Below are 22,577 nucleotides of genomic sequence, written 5' to 3'. Positions count from 1 at the left end.
AGAAAACAGGTACCTGCTAAAAACTGCTGCTTTTGTTGCACACGTACATGTTACAATGAGACACAAGAAGAAAGTGCCCGTGTCGGTTTTGTGACACCACGAAGGGCTGTATTCTAAAACGTCGGCACATCCTGGATAACAGAGAAAGCAAGAGAAGTAAACAATCGACTTTTAACATTTCATTCTCATTCCTGAGTTTGAATGACAATCCATTGGCATATTATTTTTGGGAAACAAATGTTAAGTTTGTTTTGCATAATAGGGACCTTTTAGGCCGAGTTAATTTAGTGTACAGTGTTGTTCTCAATAAATGAATTCCAAACTTTAAATCTGGATTGCTCTATAACCTTAGGTAACCTCCAATCATGACATCTGATAAAAGACAAAGCCACAATTGAGAAAATTATATATATATATATATTGTGAGGGAACCAAGAATGCACAACTGCACCTGATGTCCTGTGTCAACACGGCATTCTAAATAACAACTCTTCACAACAGTTCTGCTGCTTCTCCCCTAATTTATTGTTGCACCAGTTCAGCAGTAAAACTCGTTTGCCGCGTCGGAGCTCTCGGTAGGACGGAGCCTAGTCAGCCCGCAATAAATAGACCTTTTAAATATGATAGCTTGTGTTACAGCAGAGGAACATCAACCTGAAAACGTCGAGAGCGCAGAGCACAATGCCTCCTCCTCCTCCTCCCCCGCCTCCCCGCTCCCATCTGTGTCTCTGACAGTTCAGCTGATTGTGCGTCAGGTAAAAGCTTCGGCGGATAAAAAAAAAAATAAAAATAACGTCGAGACACTGAGTCCTCAGAAACCTGTCTGGCCTCGTTCGTGCAGAGTCTGGCGCTCGACACACACGTTCCTGTAAGCATCCTGTCAAGTGAATTCCCCACTCCAGCCAGTGGCGGCGCGCACGTTCGCATGAAAGGGAACAAGCGGCACCACACACAGGAGAAAACGCAGCCAAGTAATAAATACATGTCGTGTTTTGTTTGGAAAAAGAAATATTTACACAGTATTTTACATCAAGGCACACGCATTATTCTACAGTTAAAGGATAAACTATGACAACAGCTAATGAAAGGGACAAAAGTCACGGCTTTTAATGTCTTGTATATACAGTAGAAAGCACGAATGTGTGTGTTTGTTCAGCCACTCGGCACGATGACGACTTCAAGGGCAACTCTAAAGGATGACAGTGGAGTCTCGTCAGCGCCCCCTCCCTTCCCCCACTTCGCTTGAACTCCCAGCGTACACGTGTTTGTTGTACGCCTTGTCGTCCGCTCCGAGCGTTCTCCCGTGGCGAGGAGAAGCCCTCTCCCGCTCGCCGGCATGCATGCGCGGCTCGGCGATGGTCTAATGGCAGCCACACGCTCTGACCACCATGTTGCGGTATTTCTTGAGGATGACGTTTGAGCTGTCGTCGAAGAAGAGCACCGAGATGGCGTGGAGCTGCGTGGGGGCGCAGCAGGGCTTCGGCACCGTGTCCGGGTTGATGAAGTGGACCTGGGGGAGACGAAGACTTGTTCAGTGTTGAAATGAGGAGATGCCGATCAGTTTTTTTTTTTCAAGGTTAAGTGCGTAATATTTGGATATTTTGAAGAAGAAACAGCGGCATCAAGTGGTTGCATTTTAGATTGCAGCGTCTTTCTTTCCCTCTCTCCTGAGCTTGCCTGTGAGCTACGGTGGCCTGCGCACCCAAACACGGATACCTTGTCCACCTTCTTTGTTGGTTTATTTGACGCAACTGTTCACCATAATTATGAAACGCGCTGTCAGGCAGCTAAATTGTCCACAACAGGCTTCCTTAGAAATATGGCCGTGCAAGATGGCAACTAACTGGGAGCAAGACCCTTGCTAGAGGGATATTCTTATATACATATGAGGGACGTTCTAAGGGTGGGAAAACCAAACCACCTTTATTGTACTGCAATTATACACTTTCATTAATATATTTATGGTCAATATATCAAATTTTTACCAATATAAAAATCATAAATCAAGCCAAATTCTGCACACTGGAACTTTAATTGCCACTTTGCAGAATCCATATCAGCCCAAGTTTGCAACCATTCGGGATCACAGAATACAGAAGACGGCTCGCAGCTCGAGGCGGCATTGTGCTGACAGTTGAAGAGATGATTAAGACTCCCAACATGACTGCTGGGCTCCTGCTCCTGGCTTTTGTGGTTACTCACAAGGGTTTGCACAATGGCGTGGTTTGTGGCGTTCATGTAGGAGTTGAGTGGAAAGGCGCACTCTCCCTCGCAGTAGTACGCTGCGTATCCCTCCGGAGCAATGATCCAGTCCTTCGACAAAAGGGACACAATGGTGAATAATAATAATAATAATAATAATAATAATAATAATCCTTGAATAGAAATACAGTGAGCGGAGACTCCTACGGCTGCACATCTTTAGATGGGGGGAAGATGTGAAATCACCAGCTTTGGTTATAAGCAGATAAGAGGCGACAAGTCGAAAGTTGTCGAGCTACCGGGTCATAATGAAATGAACTATTATTTACACTGATGAATTAGATAAACCAAGAGTATAAGTCATAAAGGAACAGGTAAGCACCTTGATCGAATGAAATAATCTACGCTCTCATTCAAAGGTTTGGGGTCACTGACTCATTTCAGCATCGAACTACATTATAACAAGTTTTAAGAAATAATGCTCTTGAATGCTCTGCAATCATTATGAGTGCACGAAAATCAGTCAAGGTGTGTAGTATGGGAACATTTTAGTGTTTAATGAATGAAAGAATGAATTGTTTTCTTGTGAGTAGATGGTGAATCATTATTAATGTACAGGCTGAAGTATGAAACAATGTGTTGGTTAATTAGTAGCGTGTCAAGAAACTTTTATAGGAGTGCGCATAAAAAAAAAGTAGTAAAACGTCTTGAGCGATGTAATTGCATAACGCTGAGAATTTACAAGCGTGTTGGGCTCGTCTCCTTGCAGATATCGCAGTCCTGCGCTCCGGCATTACGTGGGCAGATTTCGGTGTGTCATCAATAAAGATTTTTGGGACCCGACCAGCAAGCCAGGAGTGTTTGGGTTTGGCTCCCGTTGGGCCGACTGGGAGAGGAATGCTGTCCGTACCTGCCACCCCAAGTCTCTGAAGCTGACGTAGAGCTCGTGCTTCTTGCACGCCTGCTTCTGATCAGTGCTGCTGTTTTCTGAGAAAGAAAGCAGACAGACAGTTAAAAATAAAGGCAGAGAGGCATTATGCTTCAACGCATGTCATTATCCCGTTCGGCCGCACTCACTATTTACCGAAGTCGGGGCCCCAATTAGGCCCGCGATGATAAAAAACAGCCCTCGATGCAGACCTCGCACAAACACGAGCTTTTAAACAATGGTTACAGAAAATCATGTCCAGCTATGGCAGCAGTTTGGTAATTGTTTTGATTTAATGGGCCACCCTGCTCGGAGGCCGTTCAGCTAGGCTTTGACTTCCCACTAAATGAAACAGATGTGTACAAAGAGTGCTCTTGCCTCTCTTCATTTATTATCTCCAAGACATTTGTCTTGCTCTTCGCTTCCCTTGACATGATTTGTGTGTGAAAAACGAGGGGTGCTTTTGGCCCCACGATAAATCTACTCCCCACCCTGGTGGAACTCCAGCGCTCGCCATCGCAAGCGAACTGCTTCTTGTCGTCCACCTCGAGACCACTGCAGCCCCAAGCAGAAGCAGAAGACCCCCGTTTGGCAACATGTGTTGCGGCCCCGCTCTCCCCGCAGCACGGAGCAGATGTGCTCTGCCATAAAAGCCTGCACTGCCTCACCTCCGCGCAGGGAAACTTGGCTCCGTCCGCTCTGTAATCTTGTGTAAATAAACAAAGACAGCGGAGAGGGATATTCGACGCTCAGGCATTAATGTTTCAGCACTTCACATAAACACAGGCCTGTCTCTCGAAATTTTTGCTGAAGCCAAAGCCGTGACTTGGTGTTTTGTCTCGGGAGGAAACGCAACAGGACCGGCGGCATTCTGCTGTTGACTCGGTCTGCGCCCGGGGGGGTTTCATTTATTTTGCAAGCGTGAACCAGGTTAAACACGGGGCGGCGGGAACGCTTACCTGCGACGTTGGCCACTCTGAGCGCCTCTTGGCTCTTGGCCCCTTTGGAGCGGCCGGGATTGCCCCGTTTGCCGCCGCCCGACGTGGAGCGGATGCTCCGCAGGTGCACCTCGGTGGCTTTGAAGAAGGCCACCATGAAAGGCTGTTTATTCTGAGGCCCATTGCGGCCAATTAGGCCCGCCACGCGAGGATTGATGCTCTCTCCTGCAGGGGGAGACAGAGAGGGCAGTCAGTGGGCAGGTGTCCTGCGCAGAAGTCCGATGTGTCAAGAGCACAGGGAAAACTCTGAGATCAAATAGACGTGCGCTAGCTTGGTGCGGCCTGTGTTTATTCTGCGTGTCGGCACCACCCCTCCCCCCCCTTTCTTCTGACTGGGTCAATACAGCCGCTTTTTAGCTTCACACGCCTTTTCCCTCAATCTTTCCAACCCTCGCAGGAGATGTGTGCTACCGCACTTCAAAGAGCAGCTACACGCGGTTTCGCACTTGCCGTGCGTGGGCTGCTGCCTTAGCAAGCGCACGCATGTGCGCGCCAGCGGTGTTTATCAACTTTTCACACAGAGGGAAAGGCGTCTGATCGTCGTCTGGTGGCATAAATCAAGGCTTTTTGTGGTTGCCGCCGGCGGGGGAACGTCCCATGCGCTTGTCTGTACACGCTCACCTCTAACCTTTCAATCCCAGCACATAAACACAGCCTTCACATGTCCACGGCCTCTGCCGGAACCCCCATCCTGTTATAGAAAAACAAGGACGGATCCTGTGTTTCATTGTTTAAAAAAAAATAAAAAGCAACAAGCATCCTGTTGTCCCGATGGGAGGTGATGTTCACTCGTGTCTCGCACTCTTTGTTGACTATGTGTTTAACTGATAAACATCCAAAAAACCCAGATGACAAACCCCCGCTGGGATGTTATCTTTACAATAGCGCAGTGTACTTTCTGCATGGTTTCTAATGATGCTGAGGGTATGACGGTTGGAAAACGATGGTTGAACAACGTGGGGAAAGAGCCTGATTTATCTCTGCCGCGGAAGATGACTCAGCCCATTGTTTCCATCTCCAGGGGAACAGTCAGGACGCAGGCTTTCACATGTCGTAATGTAACGCTCCCTTTGATTGACTTTTCATTGGATACTTTGTCAGTTGCAGAAAGTTTTCTTTTCTGTGTGTTTGTGGTAGTATCGAATTTCTTAGATCTTCAGGTGCTGCTCTGTCGCAACCAGCCAACATCAACTTCCTCATTGCTGGGGGCCGCAATGATCTAAGTGACCCTCACCGTTTGTGCTCTCCAGGGCCAGCTGCAGGCCAAGGTTCCTGCCAGGGTTCAGGACCCAGTGGTTGCTGGTGGCAGTCACGTCAAACACCAGCCATCCTTCCTCCGCGGCCCAAATCACTCGCGAGTCCAGCAGGAACAGGTCCGACTCCCTGGACAAGGAGAGCAGGCATTATACGCACAATTACAAAGGACAGGTCAAAGCCAGTGTTAACTCAAGTGACCGAAACGCCGAGCAGGGTAATGGAGTGGAGAGAGGGAGTCAGGAGTGTGACGGAGTGGAACAAAAAGAGAGATGAAGCAAGAAAGAAAATGAGGGAGGGATGAGGGCTCCAGATGGTGAGGCCCAGGGGGACTTTTCTTAATTGACAATAATGCCTTTATAAACGGGCAGTCCGTTCACACACTGCACACAGTCCGTCACTGGCTGGAATTTTGTAGGAGAGCCAAAAAGTCAATGACATTAAAAAAAAAACAGCTGCAAAGAACACAAAAAACTCTAAAATCTTTAATTAAATGGCTTAGCTGAGTCACTGCTATTGTCCAGCAACAGACTCTGGATTTTGCAATCGTTCTATCAGAAAATAAAGTCCCTTTTCTTTACTTGGTCATGTGTCCCGACCTATTTTCTGTCCAGGACAGATAGTGTGTCACAGTGCTCTGGTTCATTCATGTGGCCAGAGCCATTCTGTCGAAGGAACAAATGACGGTGTTGTTCAGTGGACATCAGAAACCTTCAGGATAGGTCAAGGAGAGCAGGCCTCGGCCATTCCCGATTAGCACGCATCTTCAAAGCTACACAGAGAGATTTAATGCTCCGATCCAGTTCTGAGAAGAACATTATGGGTGTGCATGCTTTTATTATTGGTAAGATGGTTTCATAAAATTCCCATTCAATAAAATTTGAGAGGAATATGAAAAGCATATTTTACCAAGCCAAAAACAAATGCACCACTTGGGAATGTCTTAATAAAACTCTTTTCATCGTAAAAGATTAAGAACGTTGAGCACAGCTAGTAACCGTGACGCTGCACTGACAATGAGTTGCAGACCTACCACCTTATTAACCTTCCTATTTAATTTTTTAAAGAGGCATCAAAGACAAAGAGCACCTTTGCTCAATTATGGGAATGGAGTGGTGGAATGTAACAAGAGTCCTGGAGAATTTGTTCTAAGGAGCAGCAATATCAGAAGAATTTGTTGGGAAACCCTACAGCCAGGGAGCCACCTTGATTCACAAACCCATCCATACGGTCCTGAGGGACATTTGTGCAAAAAACACTCACCTGTCTGAGTGTTCCTCCAGCACTTGATAGACGCTGATACGGAAGGTCTCATTATCGTAACGTTCATGGATGAAATCTTTGTATATCCGAAACTCGGCAGCAGTGACTGCCTCGCCCTCAGGGATACGTGACAGGTCAAAACGGAATTCTCTGTGATGTCTTCGCACTGGCAAGAACTCCTTATCGTGCTCCACTGAAAGAAAAGGGGAAAAAGGGAAGCGTTGAGGATAAAAAGCAAACGCGTCAGACAGAGGTGCAGGTATAGGCAGATGATAGTGTGGTGTGAGTCAGGCTTATGCGGAAGACTAGCCCATCTTTAGCGGCTAGCTGCAGCTGCACCACTTAGATCAACCATTCCTCGTTCCTAAATAGTGCATGACATTCTGCATATCTTACTGAATCTGACCAATAATTCCAGTCCTGCAAATGACCTGTGTTCACATCATGTTGATACCATCACTTGCTTTATTTTTTGTGCCTCCCATGCACACTTGGCATTTGTGTCACTACAGCTGTGCCCGTGGGTGTTAAAAATGCAAGTTGATGCATTATTTTCTGTTTATTTATTATTTGTTTGTAGTTTTTGTAGACTTAAAGTCACTGGGTGCATCATATCATCTTGGCGGCAAGATGGTCTAGACGTAGCTAGCTAGTTAAGATTACCTGCACTACACAAGCTTGACAAAGGTGGTGTAGACAGCTTCTCATCACTTTATCTCTCGGGCTTGTGATATTAAACCAATTTTGCGTGAAACTAAAGCTTTTTTGTGACTGCTTTTAATGAAAAAACAAAAACAAAGCAGGCGTACAAGTAATGTATTTTCCAGTCAGATCCTCCACAGTTTCCTCGTCCTCCACAGTCCATCCCCTTGTTAGCAAGTGACTGACAGCCTCTCAGTCTCTCTCTTGGTCAGTCACAGATTAAACACATCTAAAGATATGCAGTACACATGTTGGCCTATCACTAAAACATTTACGAGCACTAACACCACCAGGCATCTGGCACACACTGAGTAGCCAATGATAGAGAAATGAAGGTTGAACTCTGACGGCTTTATGAGCCCCTTTCTTCCCCCTTCTTTTTTTTCTCTCTTTGCCCCAGAGAGTCATCCAGTCCACCCTTCATCTGGTTCTCATGAATTGGGCCTCCATGTTTGGTGTACCCCATCCTCATCGCCTCCTCTCTCGTTTCCCCAAACCCTCCCCCTTTCAGTCCCCTAGAAGTGGACCCCACGACCTTGCTGCACTCTTGTCTCAGCAGGATATCCCAGGGGTCAGTGCCTTGTCTCTCATCATCTCTCTGACTCTCCCTTCACCTCCCTCTTCGCCAACAGTCAGACAGACCCCCCACATATATGCATGTGCGTGCAGACGTGACACATACAAACATATACATGCTTTGATGTATGAGGAGCGGAAGAAATTTATGCCGTTGTAAAATCTTTGCTTCTTTTTTCCTACACTAAGAGAAGGCTTGACAAGCCAGTGGCGCTCACACTAAAATGCCAAATGTGCCAGCATGCTAACATGCTAACAAGCACTAGCGAAGAGTACTGAAGCCGACAGAACCATCAATATTATTTATTAAATCTTAATCACATTGCTGGATCCCAAAAATGAAAAGACAAAATTGCATTATTCATCTGAAAGAGGTCCAGATGTTTCAGGCCAACGGTGCTGAGCTGATCTGCAGTCTCGTGGAAACATTAAAACATTGCATGGTCATGATTTAATTATGACTGATAACAAAATGTTGACAAATGCTTCAATTAATAAGTGGCCAGTGGTTAAGTAAACCACACCACCACACACCCATGCAACTGTGCGTCATCTGCACACACAACTACAAAGCAAAAGCAGGACAGCGGCAGACTGGTTCTGTTCCAGCAGTCACTGGTAGCGTGCAAAGATGTCTGTGTCTTTCACACACTCCAGTGTCAGGTCTTTCACTGCACACCTGCCTCATTGTGCCTGTGAGCCTGTTAGTCCCCCTTCGTCAATGTTTCCCCAGTGGATACTTTCCCCTATGGACCCTCCTTCCATTTATGTCCCCATTAAACCCACTTGCTAAAGGACATTGTACAAAGACTGCTCTGTGCAATGACTGAACAGAGGAAGAAAGAAAGGTTTTAATTATTGTAAAACATAGAGACGACGTTGCCTCAAATTTCATGACTATCCTTAAAAAAAAAAAGATCAACTTTTGTTTTGGGGTTATATCCAATTCAAATTTATTTCCACAGGACAGCTCATCCATCTTCCCTAACACATGCATTAGTCCGCAGTTTTCTTCCTGGCATGTTATAGTTTACAGCAAACAAGCATGATTTTGTAATCCTCACAGTTTATACCCTCCACTTTCAGGACATTCTGAGGATTAACAACCTTAAACTGTGAAGGCGCCAGACAGACACACTAGTCATGGGCCGCTTGCTGGTTTTGAAGGTGTGCCACAGTCTCAAAAGGTCACAGTTTCCAAGCCACTGATATTGTGTTCTGAAGAAGAAAAATAAAACGGATTGTGTCATTATTTACTCAAGAGCCATTATGTTATTACAACTTAAAATATAATTTTTAAGGCTACAAAAATGTGGGTGGTACTTTTTTATGCAGGATTTTCCCAGACACATCAGAATAAGAATAACACATTTAAAAAATGATGCTGTCATTATGCTGTCAAACCATAATATTTTTATTTATGACTGTCACGTCATTGGAATTCCATACTCATAGTCATCATGACTAATAAAAACTAATGAATGATTTTATTTTGATTTTATAATCTGATGCTATTTGGGTAGTGGAACTAATTCCATGTTTCTGTCCTCTGCATAGTTGTTTTTTTTTTATAGTCTGTTGCTGAACATGGATAAACACAACACATTAATTATTGCGATCATGCACTCGCCAGCCACTTTATTGGGTACGCCTTGCTAGTAGCCACAAGCGAGCTTGTGTATATCTACACACAATGCTTTGAGGTTGCACAAGTTCAGAGATGCTATTCTGCAGATCTTGGTTGTTACCAGAAGATCAAAGAAGTTTCGCTGGACTTCAACCAGTCTGCTCGTTCTGACCTCTGACCAGTGACACCAACAAGGGACTTTGCTCCACACAACTGCAGCTCATTGGATATTCTTTCTTTTTTGGGTTAATTCTCTGTACACCCTAAAGATGGTTCAATGTGAGAATTCCCAGCAGAGCAGAAGCCCATCTGACGACAAACAACGAAGTTCAACATGTTCAGAGTCACTACCCCAAGTCAAATTCCTCATTCGAAGAATGACTTTGAACATCAAAACGTGGTCTCCACGCCGTCTACATGCACAAATTGAACAATTTGTTCCTGAAGTAGCTAATGAGTGTATAAAAATGTTATAAAAGAAACTTCAACTGCAATTACCCCTAAAAAAAAAAACAACAACAACAAAGCTCCAAGTACCTGATATATTTTCAGTTTATTATCCACTGAGGAAATGATTTGCTCCCCTTGCAACCTCCCTGACCCGGGGCTCTGCTGACTTTCCAGTCACACCACAAAGTCTCTCCCTGTGCCTGTAACTCAGCGCAGGTGCACTCCCTCTGGGGAGAGATCAGACCTGTCCTTAAGCCCCCCAGAGCAGCTGCCTGCCACCCTCCCTTCCTCACCATAAAACCTCTTAATCTTTACTTGTGAAAACAACTGGTCGCTGCTGTGAAAGTGCAACGCGCATGTTCTTAAATGCGTCGGGAAAAAAATTCAAGCGGGCATCCTGCGAGGAGTCGCGGCGAAAGCCTGCTGCCGTGATCTCCCGGCTCCTGAGAGGCCGTCGCTGCAGTATGGCAGTCATTAGACGAGAGGAAGAGGCGCAGTCAAAGCCAAGCGGGTGCATTTATGACTTCCTCTGAGAGGAAGTTGGCAGCCGTCGCTCCACCTGTGTCGCAAACACACACACACACACACACACACACACACACACACACACACACCAAAAGCATGGCGAGCGCACCCTGCCGTGTCACACGAGCGTCTTCGTGCTGATCGCATTGCTCGTCCGCCTCTTCCTGACACACGTGCACGCGCACACGCGCATCTATCGCAAAGTGCTTCCTCTGCAGCAAACGGTCTTGTGCGTCACGCCATGCATGGTAACACAATCATTATGGCTTTCTGCAATCCGTAATTAGAGATGCAGCGGCGCGCACGTGCAAGCGCACCAAACGCACGCACCAGCGTTTAAACGTGTTCAAAAACCCGAGCAAACCCGAAGACAGGCCGACATCGGATTTGTGTTCGGTGCCGACTGCCGGTGGTGCACGGTTGAACCTGCATCATTTTGGCTTTTCGCCGGCCACACGCGAGCTCCGCGGCAGAGATTTCTGCAGGGCCGTGACTCCAAAATGGGCTGCGCACCTGGAAACCAGACGGCCGCTACCAGATGAAGTCTGTTAGCGTCGCTTCAGATTTCACGCTGTTCGGTGTTTACTGATCTCCAGAAAGTAGTCTACAGTATTTGGCGTGTGTTGTAAGAGTGTGTTGGTAACTCAATAAGAAACCCACGCAGACACTGAGAGGATAAACTCCAGGCCGGGGGAATCAAACCCACAACCTTCTTGCTGTGAGGCCACAGTGCTAAACACTGCGCGACTATGGCGCCCACATTTACTTCAATCAATGTTAAGTTTTAAGTACAAAATCATAGATCTGACAACCATCCTTCCTTCGGTTAGAAGACGTAATTGATGCGCTGCTGGTTTACAGCTGCTTTGTGAAACTATACTTATTTTTATACCACAAGACAAAAAAAAAATTCTGTCCATTTGATCTGTTCCTTTTTGTTTTGTTAACCTTGCACGTCTCCTTTTTCTCAGTCTGGGGTAACCTATTTTTTCCTCCCTGTGCTTCTCCTCCCCCTTCTTCTCCCCGCTCCCCTCACCGTCCCCCTGGCCTGCAGGGCCTGCACAGCCTGGAGACCTAAGACACTTCTCCAACACCTCGGGCTCCGGAGCAGCAGCGGACAAATGTGACGGCTCGCATTAGCCCAAGTGTCTGTTCAGCACCTTCACACCCCTCGGTCCCGCTTTGCACGCTTCCGCTCGCTCGGTTGGTGGGGGGCGCGGCTCTGACCCCTGGCAAGCGCTCTCACTTTCCCCCACTGACAGCTCCACCCAGCCCCCTTCCCTGACCCCCATATCCCACCTCCGGCCCTCGTGAGATAACCGAGCCACCGCTACCTGCACCATCCCCCGTCCATGAAAACAAGAGGCTACAATCAATCAAGTACAATTGCGATTTGCAGGTGTTTCCATTGATTACTGTTAATCTTGTAAAATCTCTTCCCGCGAGATTTACGAGAATTACGTTTGCTTTTGTTTGTATACGTTTGTTTGCTGTCAAGAATGGTTGTTATATTTTTCTCTTTTATTGCATGCAAAAAATATTCCGTCTTCTCCTCCTCCGTCCAAACGTAACACGCCGTTTTCACTTGAAGTGAACTGGTACCTGACCTCGTACGTCACGTCCGGTGACGCGCAAATGCAAAAAAGTGTTTCCATGACACTTTTGCGATATACCTCTATATCGATACGTCTGAAAAACCACCTCATGAGAGCGTCAAAACCTTTTAGCGATATTTGAGAGGTTTTTCAAAGTTCAGGCGTTTCCATTACCAGTTTTTTATTGCAATATTTAGGTTTCACGCAAATGTAGGGGTAATGGAAACGCACCTTGTGATTAGATAACAAATAAGCCCAGCATGGGTCACGCACCTCACCAATGCGCCACAGTGATGTATATCACTCTCTGACGGGAACAAGAGGGTCATCATTTCCGTGAGCCAAAAGACCAGGGAGAGTGCAGGCGAGGGGCAGGCTGCTCGAGATGTTTATCCCATAAAGAATAAAAAGCTGCCGGGTGACTACCAGCAGCAGGGCAATTACCAGGTTAGAAAACATCCTGCCCTGTGACTGCAGGTGACATCATGTCCCGCTTGATGTATCGGTGCTACGCTGCACCTCTGCCCCGGGACGGTGGGGAGCACTTGGGTTTTACGCTAGGAGTGAGCCACCCAGTCGGCCGTTAAAAGGATGCAAAATGTGTGTGTGTGTGTGTGTGTGTGTGTGTGTGTGTGTGTGTGTGTGCAATTGCTTTTTTGCCTCGCGCGCAAAGCAAAAGCGGCAACCGCAGGAAGAAGAGGCTTTAGATTTAAAGCTTGCGGTCAGACCACACCTTCCTGGGTTCTCTAGCCACGCTCAATGGGCCTCGCCGCAGATCGACTGACCTCTTTACCGCACGGTCACGCCGTCAAACGTGCTCGAGTGGACAACAGCGCGCATCGAGTCGGAACTGACCGAGGTCCAGGGTGGGAAGCCGTTTCACTCGTGTCTTTCAGAGAGCTTTATTTAAAGGAATCAGTTGACACTGTCCCAACACACACTGACTGTGAACTGGGAATGTTTTTTTGTTCGTACGCCGTGTTCCTGTTCTGAAGCTTTCGTTTTATGTGATTACGCGGTATCTTTTTCTTTTCTTTTTTTGCCAGATGAATCTTTGATCCTTTGGCAGTCCGAGCGCCTCCTGCCATTTTCTTTCTCCAAGGCGTGCATTCAGTTAAGTTAGCTAGCCGCTTCCTGTCCTGCGTACCGGCATTTATGTGGTATCAATTTCCTTGTAATTACTCTTGCTTTTTTCATAAAACGCCAAACTAATCCTTTAATTTGTGGAGGTTTTAAAACATCCACCTCCATCCCACCCACACGGACAGCAAGTGGATATTTGTAAAGCTCAGAACATTAAAAAAAGAATAACTAAAGAAATATGACAAAGGGGGAGGAGGGTTAAGGCTCAGGCTTCTCAAGGTGATTCAAACTGTAAAGTATGCTGACGTCTTTGCAATTTAGATTCAACCTTGCCGGTTCACGCACAAACCTCACACTGAAGGGACGGCAGGACAATGGGCTTGTCTTGGGAATTGGACCACATAGGTCTGTCAAGACGAATTACACATCAGCGAAAGGCAACGGTGAGAAAAAAGAGAAGCCACATCCTAAATCTTCCATGGTCAGTCCTCTGTGGTGTCGTCTGTGCCCAAGCATCGCTAATACTACTTCCTCTTGAGAGTAGGATAAAACAACTCTGAGACGCGTGACCACAGCCACAGCTTCCCCCACTCACTCTGCCCTCATCCCGTTGCTTTTATGTTCTTTAATTTCGTGGCCGCAGGGGACACACCCTCCTCTGCCAGCCAAGCCGCCTCTTATTATAGACCTCAGGAAAATCCACATACAATACACGCGCAAAGACCCACACACGCACACACACGTGTCCGCGTGCCGTCTCCATAAAACTTTTTATACTTTACCCCCGCATCCCAGAGTGGCACCGTAATGCTCTCATGACGGGAACGCTGGCCTGATTTTAAGAGCATGTTGTTTATTTTCTTTAAATGCAGCTAATTGCTCCTTTTAAATAAACAAGAAAAAGCTGCGGCGGAAACATGGTGGGAAACACAGCTGCGCGCTTTCCTAAACAAACCTGCCACATCCAGCTCATGCTTCACGGTACAAACATTTCATCACTTGTCATAAAACAAAAATTATAATACACACACACACACTTGCGAGCGGTTTGCCCAGCACTTCCAGAGGAATCTGCATGGACTCTAAAACTGTGTTTTACATCCAGAGAGGCGCATAACTCGAGAACACAAAACGCGCATTGCTCGCATTCACATTACGCCCCAACCGGAAAGAGAAAGGAATTCACTCAGTTTAAAAGAAGACAAAAAAAAACGCACATCCATTCATGATCTATGTCTCCATGTGTATTTGACTATTCCTTCCTCTACTTTTCTCTCTTCTCCTCGCATCACCCTTTTCTCCTCCTGCCCCCACTGCTCTGTGGCTGCAGCAGTGCCAAGCACAGGCTTCACTGAGCTGCTCTGCTTTGTACACGCCATCGTAAAAAGTGCGGGGGAGTCTTGTGTGCTGCCAGTCACTGATAAAAAAAAAAAAAAAAGAATTAGGCCAAAGTTGCCCAGATGAAAGGGAAGTGCCTTAATCGTGCATTTTCCTTTTTTTATTGTTGCATGTAATCCAGGAAGTCTCGCTTGTTTGCTCTTTTTTTTATGTCTAATCCCGTATTTTTTGCAAAATGACCCAGAGTCGCCAGCCTAATTGGGGCTCCATTTGACCCGGGGAAGAATGTAAACGCAGCCGGGTGAATAACTAATAATACATTCCGGGCAGTGACAGGGGTCCGTCGGTCGGTGGAGAGGAGCGAGAACGCCCACGGCTCGGTACATCTGGGCCTTTTGACCGCTCGCCACATTGCCGAGTCCCACCCGCCGAGTGTTTCATCATTTCTCCCAGCAAGTGCCTTCACCCGGCCAAGAGCGAAGAGGCTCCTCTGCTATGTACAACCAGATGTCATTCTGGACTCCGGGGTTCAACAGGTGGACAGCAGGGCTTCTGCGAGACTGAGTGAAAGAGTGAGTAAGAGAGTGAGAGATAGATTGCAAACGGGAATGGATAACAAGACTCTTGATCTCGGTCCGAACGACGACGGTCTCTCTCACACAACCGGGTTTTGAGATGGCACGTCCAACTGGCAGGGACCGTTTCTGCTTCTGCTCAGCTGTCGTCTGACGGGAGGCAACCGAGCACGAAGACAATAACACTAATTAGCTCCAGAAGCATTGTTTTTGGATGGCCGATGGGGGAGCAGTGCGGGTTGGAGAAATCAGGGCATTTCACCCGACGTGTGTAGATGTGTTTCGCTCCACATGTGCTTTTTGCTCCACTGGGAGCGTATACAGAAGCGATTAAATAAATCAGACAAAGGAGGCGACGGCATGTTCACAGTGTCAAGGACGGGGAGGGAATGACAGGCCTCCAGCAGCACACGTGTTTTAATTCGCTGGCCGTCATACGACGAGTAGCCTCCTCCGCCACGTTTTTTTTTTTTTTTTTTTTTTTTTTTTTTTGCTCCTGATGGGGGCGATGTGTGCTTCCGGTGGGAGATGGATGGAGCGAGGCAGGAAAATCCATCACATCGCAACACCCTAACAGCAGAGCGGTGCGCGTGTTTATGAGAAGGGGCAGCAGGCGAGACGTGAAGTTGAGAGACGACTGAAAAAAGAATCTGTTGCGCCAGTTCCACGGCGCTCGTGTTTATGCGTGTGAGCTGAGGTGGGGAGTGGAAAAACACGCACGCGCGCGCGCGCGCACACACACACACACACACACACACACACACACACACACACACACACACACACACACACAAGAACCTTGAGAAAGTGTTGAAATGTTTTACGTCTGGAAGCACCAGAGGCCCGGAACCTTCTTGGAGGCGGGGACCAGGGAGAACCAGGGAGACTAAACGGCGCACAACACCGGCCAATTAGAACTAGGAGCCCTGCGCTGATAATCAATACTGTTGTTGCAGGAGGCTGGTGGAAGGGAAAGGCCGTGACAGATTGGGGACAGGGCCAGACGTGACGGTTGAGGGGACGTGTTGGACTCATAAAAAATAAATTTATTCTGCAAAAGGAAAAAAACCCACCGCGAGGCGGCGAAGCACGGGGAAACATCTGCGCTAACCTCTGCGCCATAGGCAGCCCACTGTGAGGAGGAATGCAGAGCAGCAATAGAGAGATGGGTGGGGAGCGAATGGAAGGGCGATAGGCTTTAAAAAAGAAAAAACAGAAAAGAGAAAGATATCGCAGCTATGCAATTCACATTACGAGTCTGGAAGCCCTCTCGGCTGTCAGCGATAAAAACTGGAGCTGCATGACTGTGGAGTGACACAAGCGCTCCTGAACACGCGGCCGCTTTGTGTGTGAACCCGTGACATAGTGCTGTCGCAGAGCCAAACGGGGCCTAGTAAATCCGCACCAATTTATAAATTAGACATTTATTCCCCACTCTGCTCCCCATTAGGCGGCAGAAGATGCATTTCAGCGCTCTGACTCACCTCTAACAAGCCCACCAGTTAACTCTAGATGAAGCGTCAACGTGTCATAATAACACACAAAAGAGACCGAAGTCACGTGATGTCTGGATGCGCACTCAGATCGCACGTCCAAATGTTTCAAACTGCAATATTAACGGAGTTGTTGATTGATGATTTTTCTCTTTACTCCCCCCCCCTGCCGAAATGTGTGTTCGACGCTGTTTCTCTACCAGCATGATTTCACGCAATCTAATGCCGTTCATTTATGGAGCGAATCCGGTCAAGGTCAAGTTATAAAGGCATGAAAAATGAGATACGACATGTCAAAGTTAAGAGCCCTGGTTTATAAAACTGTGTGGTATATATAGAGGCCGTCTATCTCTTGGTGGTTTGGCGGTGTATCATAATTGAATACTCGCATAAAAAATATATGTATCCACAGCAAGAGCCTTCTCCTGACTGCTCTCCACCAAATAACTTGTAAACCTGCTGCCATTTCCAGTGTTGTAGTCATTGTACAGGGTTTTGGGCCATATTCTGCTTCAATTCTGATCCTTACATCCCGTAACATAGTCTGATGTGATTAATTATCCAGAAAGGAGAAAAAAACGGAACACAGCATTCTGTGCAGCCTCCTGTTAAAAGTGATGGTTTGTTGGATTTTGGTAGTTTGATCAGGACAAAAATGAGGTGACTATTGGGCGGCCTCAAAGGTTGGAACCAGCACCTGACTATGGTGTTGCCAATAACCTGGAAGAGGTCCTAATCAAGTACAAATGCCCTTTGTGAATTCAAAGATGAATTACAGAACTGTATATTTTAAATTTTAAGTTTTCTTGAAAAGTGAAAAAGAAAAAGTCTTTGCAACTTTTCTTCGTTCTATTGTGCTCACTGACAGGGGTGGAGACACACATAATTGTTCAGTAAAGTGAACGTTCTATAATAAGGGACCTTCAAGGCCTAATTAAAAGTGCCGGTGCTGCTACCGTAGTCGGGTCAAGACGTCTTGAATGCACTGTGTCCCATCTGCTGTGAGGAGCAGCTCAAATGTGAGAAACTTCAGGAACTCGCGTGGCAGAGAGTGTTTCAACAGCTCGCTGTGTCTTTAAAAGACATCACATTTACAGCAGGTTTAAGGAAAACTGCCACTGACTCACAGCGTCACTGGAACATGGGCAGAGGGCCATCGTCCCGGAATTCTTTAATGACACACAAAAGATAGACTATACATGGCAACTGATCCGTGACGCACAGATTCTATAAATTTTGAGGTATTCTGTATTGTTAGACTCGCCCAATATACCGCAGGCACTACTGTGGCTTCACGCCTTGCCTCTTTTCCTCTAACCCAGCGAGGTAATTCCCTTCAGGTCTCCTGGAGAAGAGAACACAAATAAGGAAGCTGTGACTAATTTACCTCATGATAACCTCTTACAGTAAAAGACTAAAACTTTCCTCCCACATAAACCTGGGTAATGAGGCCGCTCCAGTCATCCAGGATGTGAATAGCAGACGCCCATAGTCACCGAATAGTCATGCGGTTTTCGAAAGGTGCTAGCGGGCATCAAAATTGGGCATGTGGGAGTGTTGTGTGCATGGGGACGGACCGCTGGGAGCGACGGGCTCACGCTGAACTGGACGTGTAAACCCGCATTCCCCACCCCTGAGGTCACATCAGTGGATAAGTGCACTCACAAACTTTGGTTTGATAAGGAGGAACTTACTCAGTTGACCGTGGCTGACTAATGCTGATTGGAACACTAGGACTTAGATAAATACCATTTAAAAAAAAAAGAAAAAAAAAAAAGAAAGGAGAGAGACTTGTAGGGTGTGACAGTGGATGAGCAGAGGGGACCAGAGAGCTCGTAGAAATGTCAGAAAGTCATGTTTCAAATTGCACCTCACTATTTTCTTTCCTGCAATTATACTCCTTTCCATTGCCACCTCGACTGAGGGACGGGAATGTGTGTGTGTGTGTGTGTGTGTGTGTGTGTGTGTGCGTGTGTGTGCGTGCTTGTGCGTGTGTGTGTGTGTGTGTGTGTGTGTCTGTTGCGTTAGCTTGCTGGCATGTTATCGTGGCGCACACCCAGTGCCTGGGTGACCTGTGTTTGGTGCTGCAGCACTGTGCATTCTGAATGTATGCCGTAAGCCATTTACACAGCTGGGCTTTTAAAGTGAAGTCACTCAGTGAGAAGACGTCCCTGGCCTGGGTCTCCGTCCCAGAGCCCACACCCACACTGGCTGCACTGGCTGCACGGCAGTCTGCAACACTTTGCACACGCTGACCTCGGAGTGGCAAAACGCAATGAAGGCGGAGAATTTGGTCAGACTGAAATTGTGAAGTCAAATGGCATATTGCCGCGATTGGATGGATATTTTATCCTGCAGCTGTAGTGCTGCTTAAATTATATAATCAAATTATTTTCACTGAAGAGAGAGCTTTTGGCCTGACAAAAGCTCGAGCCAGTGAATGAAAACAGCTCTCAGGAAGTAGTGACAAGTGCGCAGAGTCTGACTAATGCACTTTGGCACAACACAGAGGCATCGGGGTATTGAGGGACAGGCTTAAACAAAAGCAGCACTCTTTTTGCTCTGAGAGAACCTAAACAGGAAAACAAAGCCACAAGCAGCAACATGAAGAAGCAGGGGGGAAGAAACGTAGAGAAGGAATGAGAAGGGGGGTGGGGGGGGGGGAGTCTGTGCTTTTGACGACCATCACTTTCATCTCCAAGTCTCTCTCTCTCTCTCTCACACGTGAAGAGTAAACGAGGGAGAAAAAAGGAGAGGGGCGACGATAAAGATCTGCTGTTGTTGGACACACGTCGCATGTTGTGACACGGGGCTGGAGGAGAAGCTAAACAACGAGGAATGAAAGCAGCAGGAAGCGAACGCGACGACACGACAGCTGCGCGCGTTCTGCGTCCAAATGAAGGACAGACAGACGCACGACGTTGATGATGTTATGGCCACAGAACTTTGACTTGACTTCTACCCCCGACCCCCCCGGCCGTATGAAACAGCAACCATCAGCCCGTCTTTGTCTAGACTCTCCGACTCCTTGCAGTGCCATCCTTGCGAAACAAGCGTTTTTCAGTCACGTCTGCGTTTTTTTCCCCCACTCCTGTCGGACACTCGAAGCTCCCCTCCAACCTTGCCTTCCAGCCCTCCACTTGCGCGACGAGGCCCTCCACTCTGTGCGTCTCTGCGGTCGAATCCATCTGTGTCGCAGCCTGTCGAAAATAGGCACAATGCAGCGGCTCCCGCCGTAATTACACGGTGCAGCCGAGGCACCAGTGTCACCTCCCTCTCGCCTGCCAAGTCGCTCCGACAATGATTTTTCCAGGGGCCTCGTCGCAAACTTGCAAAAAAAAAAAAAAAAAAAAAATCCTTGGCGCAACTTTTTTTGCACTCGACGCCAGGCAGCTTCCGAGCACAGCCTGCTCGGGATTTGAGCCTGCGCGTGTGTGCAGAGGTATGATAGATAGAAGAGTAACAGAGAAGAAAAAAACAAAGCAACAAAACACACTCACAACGTCAAGCAGTTGGTAAATTGGGTCGGACGGTTGCCAGGACAGCAACATTTGTTGGGGGAAATTGAATTATAATGATATGTTTATCTGTCAATAAATCTGACGCTGCCTCCTAATGCTGCGATTGTGTTCCTTTAACAGCCCTGACAACTGTTGCTGCCAGCAATAATAAAAAAAAGTGTCCTAGAGTGGGTGATTCCATTTCAACGGTGAGGAAGACACAGAGCCTCACAGGGCTAACGGCCCAGGACTTTGTCAAACTATCTGGTCAGAGGTGAAGCGTCCCCTCCGGCAGTGTGATTCATTGTGCGACCGGCTGAAACTCTGTCTGGATCAGCCGGTGACTGACACTGTTTTGGCCGTCTGAGCTCCTATAGGTATGTCTCAAGAGCGAAGGGAGGACCCGCTGCACTTTGAACCCCCGCTGTTGTTGACTTACTCATTCTTTAGATAACAACGCGGCCGACATATTAGTTGTTTTCTCGTCCGTCATCCCTCGGGCCCGAGCACCTGAACATTAGGCCGGCTGCACAGCTGTTAAACAGAGTGGGACACAGGAATGTGACACTCCTCGCGCCGGCTGGGGAAAAAAAAGAAACGGCTCCATATGCAAAACGCGCTTGCTGCTGCGTCCTGCATGCCAGTGCAGGTGTAACATTATTGTAAAAATAAGCAAATAAAATAAACCAATAAACCCACTTCCGTCGAGGTGAGGTGGCACGATCAAATGCAGGGATTCCACGTCTACCTTTGACTCTAGATATGAACTGGCTGACATAAGCATGATGAGTGCCACAATGAGTGAGACACAAACACACCATAAAGTGATAAGTCGCCTCTGGCAGTGTGTGCAGCCTGGTTAGCTGGCAAAGTAGCATAAGAGTTCAAAACAAAAAGTTGTGGACTGTGTGTGTGTGTGTGTGTGTGTGTGTTGTGTGCACGAGTGACTAGTTGATTAAAGTATGCATACAAGTTGCATATATGTCACATTCACCTGCTTTAAAACAAACACTCTTCTTTTTCTGAAGTAGTTTTGCATCACTAAGTCAGTGAGAGGGGGAACGAGAGCGAAACTCACCCAAATTGACGAAGCTCATGACCATGTCCGCGTCGTTCAAGAAGTTGTTGTCTTGCAGGCTGGCTATCGGCGGCCCCTGCGTGGTGAAGACGGGCTTGTAGGGGTACGAGTACCTGGGCTCGTCCCCCTCCGTGGACATGGCGTTGTACAGGTCTAGCATGAACATCGGCGCCGCGTTGTGCTTCCCGTGGAGGTGGGGTCGCGGCCGGTGTGGCAGCCCCAGGATCGACAGGATCTCCCGCTGCATCTCCCTGCGCTCCTGACTCTTGAGCCGGCGGTGGATGAAGCTCGAGTGGAACTCGTTGTCCAGCGTGAAGTTGGTGAACGCGGTCTGCGCCAAGACGCAGTAGCTCCAAAGCATGAGCAAAGCGGGAGCGCGTCCATCCAAAACCGGTGCCATCGTGCGTAATTGCGCCCCCGGCCCCGGCTCAGTTCGCCGCCGACGCTCCTGGTGGAACCTGGGATAGTTTTTTGTTGTTGTTGTTTTTTTGTTTTTTTTTTTACACTTCAGCGAGCGGAGCGGCAGCCTCGAGTCAAGCGCGATCCCTCATGTCGAGGGGAAGTTCCGCCAAACTGTACATCAACTTCACTTCAAAGTCCCTTTAGTTGAATGGTTTTTTTTCCCCCTCCGCGGGGATCGTCATCCACACAACCTGCGGCCACGTCCCCGCTGCCAGCCCGCAAACTGCGGAGTGGAGGCTGCGCTCAGACCCGAGCAAAGTTCTGAGGAGGAGGACGGGGGGGAGGAGGAGTTGGTGGTGGTGGCGTGCGTGGGGAGGAGCAGCAGCGGCAGCGGGGCAGAGACGCAGCGTGTGTTGTGGTTCCCTAATGGAGATAGAGCGACGTGGGCCCCTGCGGCCGGTGCGAGTGCGGAAGACTTGAGGCAGCATGTGCAAATACAAAAGGGGGATTAGGGTGAGATTTGTTTCCTGATGCCTCGGTTTGTGATAAAGCCCCTTTCGTCATTTCTTTCCCACAATCCCCGGCGCGCGTAAGCTCGTGCGGATTCAATAATGACAGATGTGCAGGCGGTGACAATAGGCCTCTCAGTTTCAGCCCGCTCACGGAAAATAATAGGCCTCATATCAGGGAGCAATTATTTTTTGCCGTGTGTGGGTTGAGGACTTCAAGAGCAGCAGGGAGAGGTTCCAACGTGCACTTATAATGCCGCCACTGTTATTTAGTCATCTGCAGGTGCACGCTCTGAATGCCTCGCCGCACATGTCTGCGAGACTTGAAAGTCAGTTGTGTTTTGATGTCGAGGAAGCCCACAATTGGCACGTTGTGCTGCGTTTCAATAGATGGCCGCCGCGCTCCTTCGACCTCCTCGCCTGTTTAGATGCAGGAAGTGTGCGACAAAGGCGACGGCGGAGGAGCGCAGAGGGAGCTC

At 47.8% G+C, this 22,577-nt stretch overlaps 1 protein-coding gene across 1 annotated transcript; it reads right to left on the bottom strand.

Annotated features, from left to right (window-relative positions):
* Nucleotides 1–1,079: 1,079 nt before the first annotated feature.
* Nucleotides 1,080–21,900, bottom strand: bmp7b (bone morphogenetic protein 7b). Its single transcript, XM_076042020.1, has 7 exons — nucleotides 21,188–21,900; nucleotides 6,646–6,838; nucleotides 5,363–5,511; nucleotides 4,090–4,293; nucleotides 3,113–3,189; nucleotides 2,203–2,313; nucleotides 1,080–1,510 (listed from the first exon to the last, which is right to left on the bottom strand). Exons 1-7 carry the CDS (start codon nucleotides 21,585–21,587, stop codon nucleotides 1,361–1,363), a joined length of 1,284 nt encoding a protein of 427 aa, XP_075898135.1. The 5' UTR covers nucleotides 21,588–21,900; the 3' UTR covers nucleotides 1,080–1,360.
* Between the last annotated feature and the right edge of the window lie 677 nt (nucleotides 21,901–22,577).

The sequence above is a fragment of the Nelusetta ayraudi genome, unplaced genomic scaffold (genome assembly GCF_046127955.1).
Source record: "Nelusetta ayraudi isolate G7.1 ecotype Tasmania unplaced genomic scaffold, CSIRO-AGI_Nayr_v1 ptg000070l, whole genome shotgun sequence".
Taxonomy (NCBI): Eukaryota; Metazoa; Chordata; class Actinopteri; order Tetraodontiformes; family Monacanthidae; genus Nelusetta; species Nelusetta ayraudi.
This window is presented reverse-complemented; position numbering and strand designations above follow the sequence as displayed.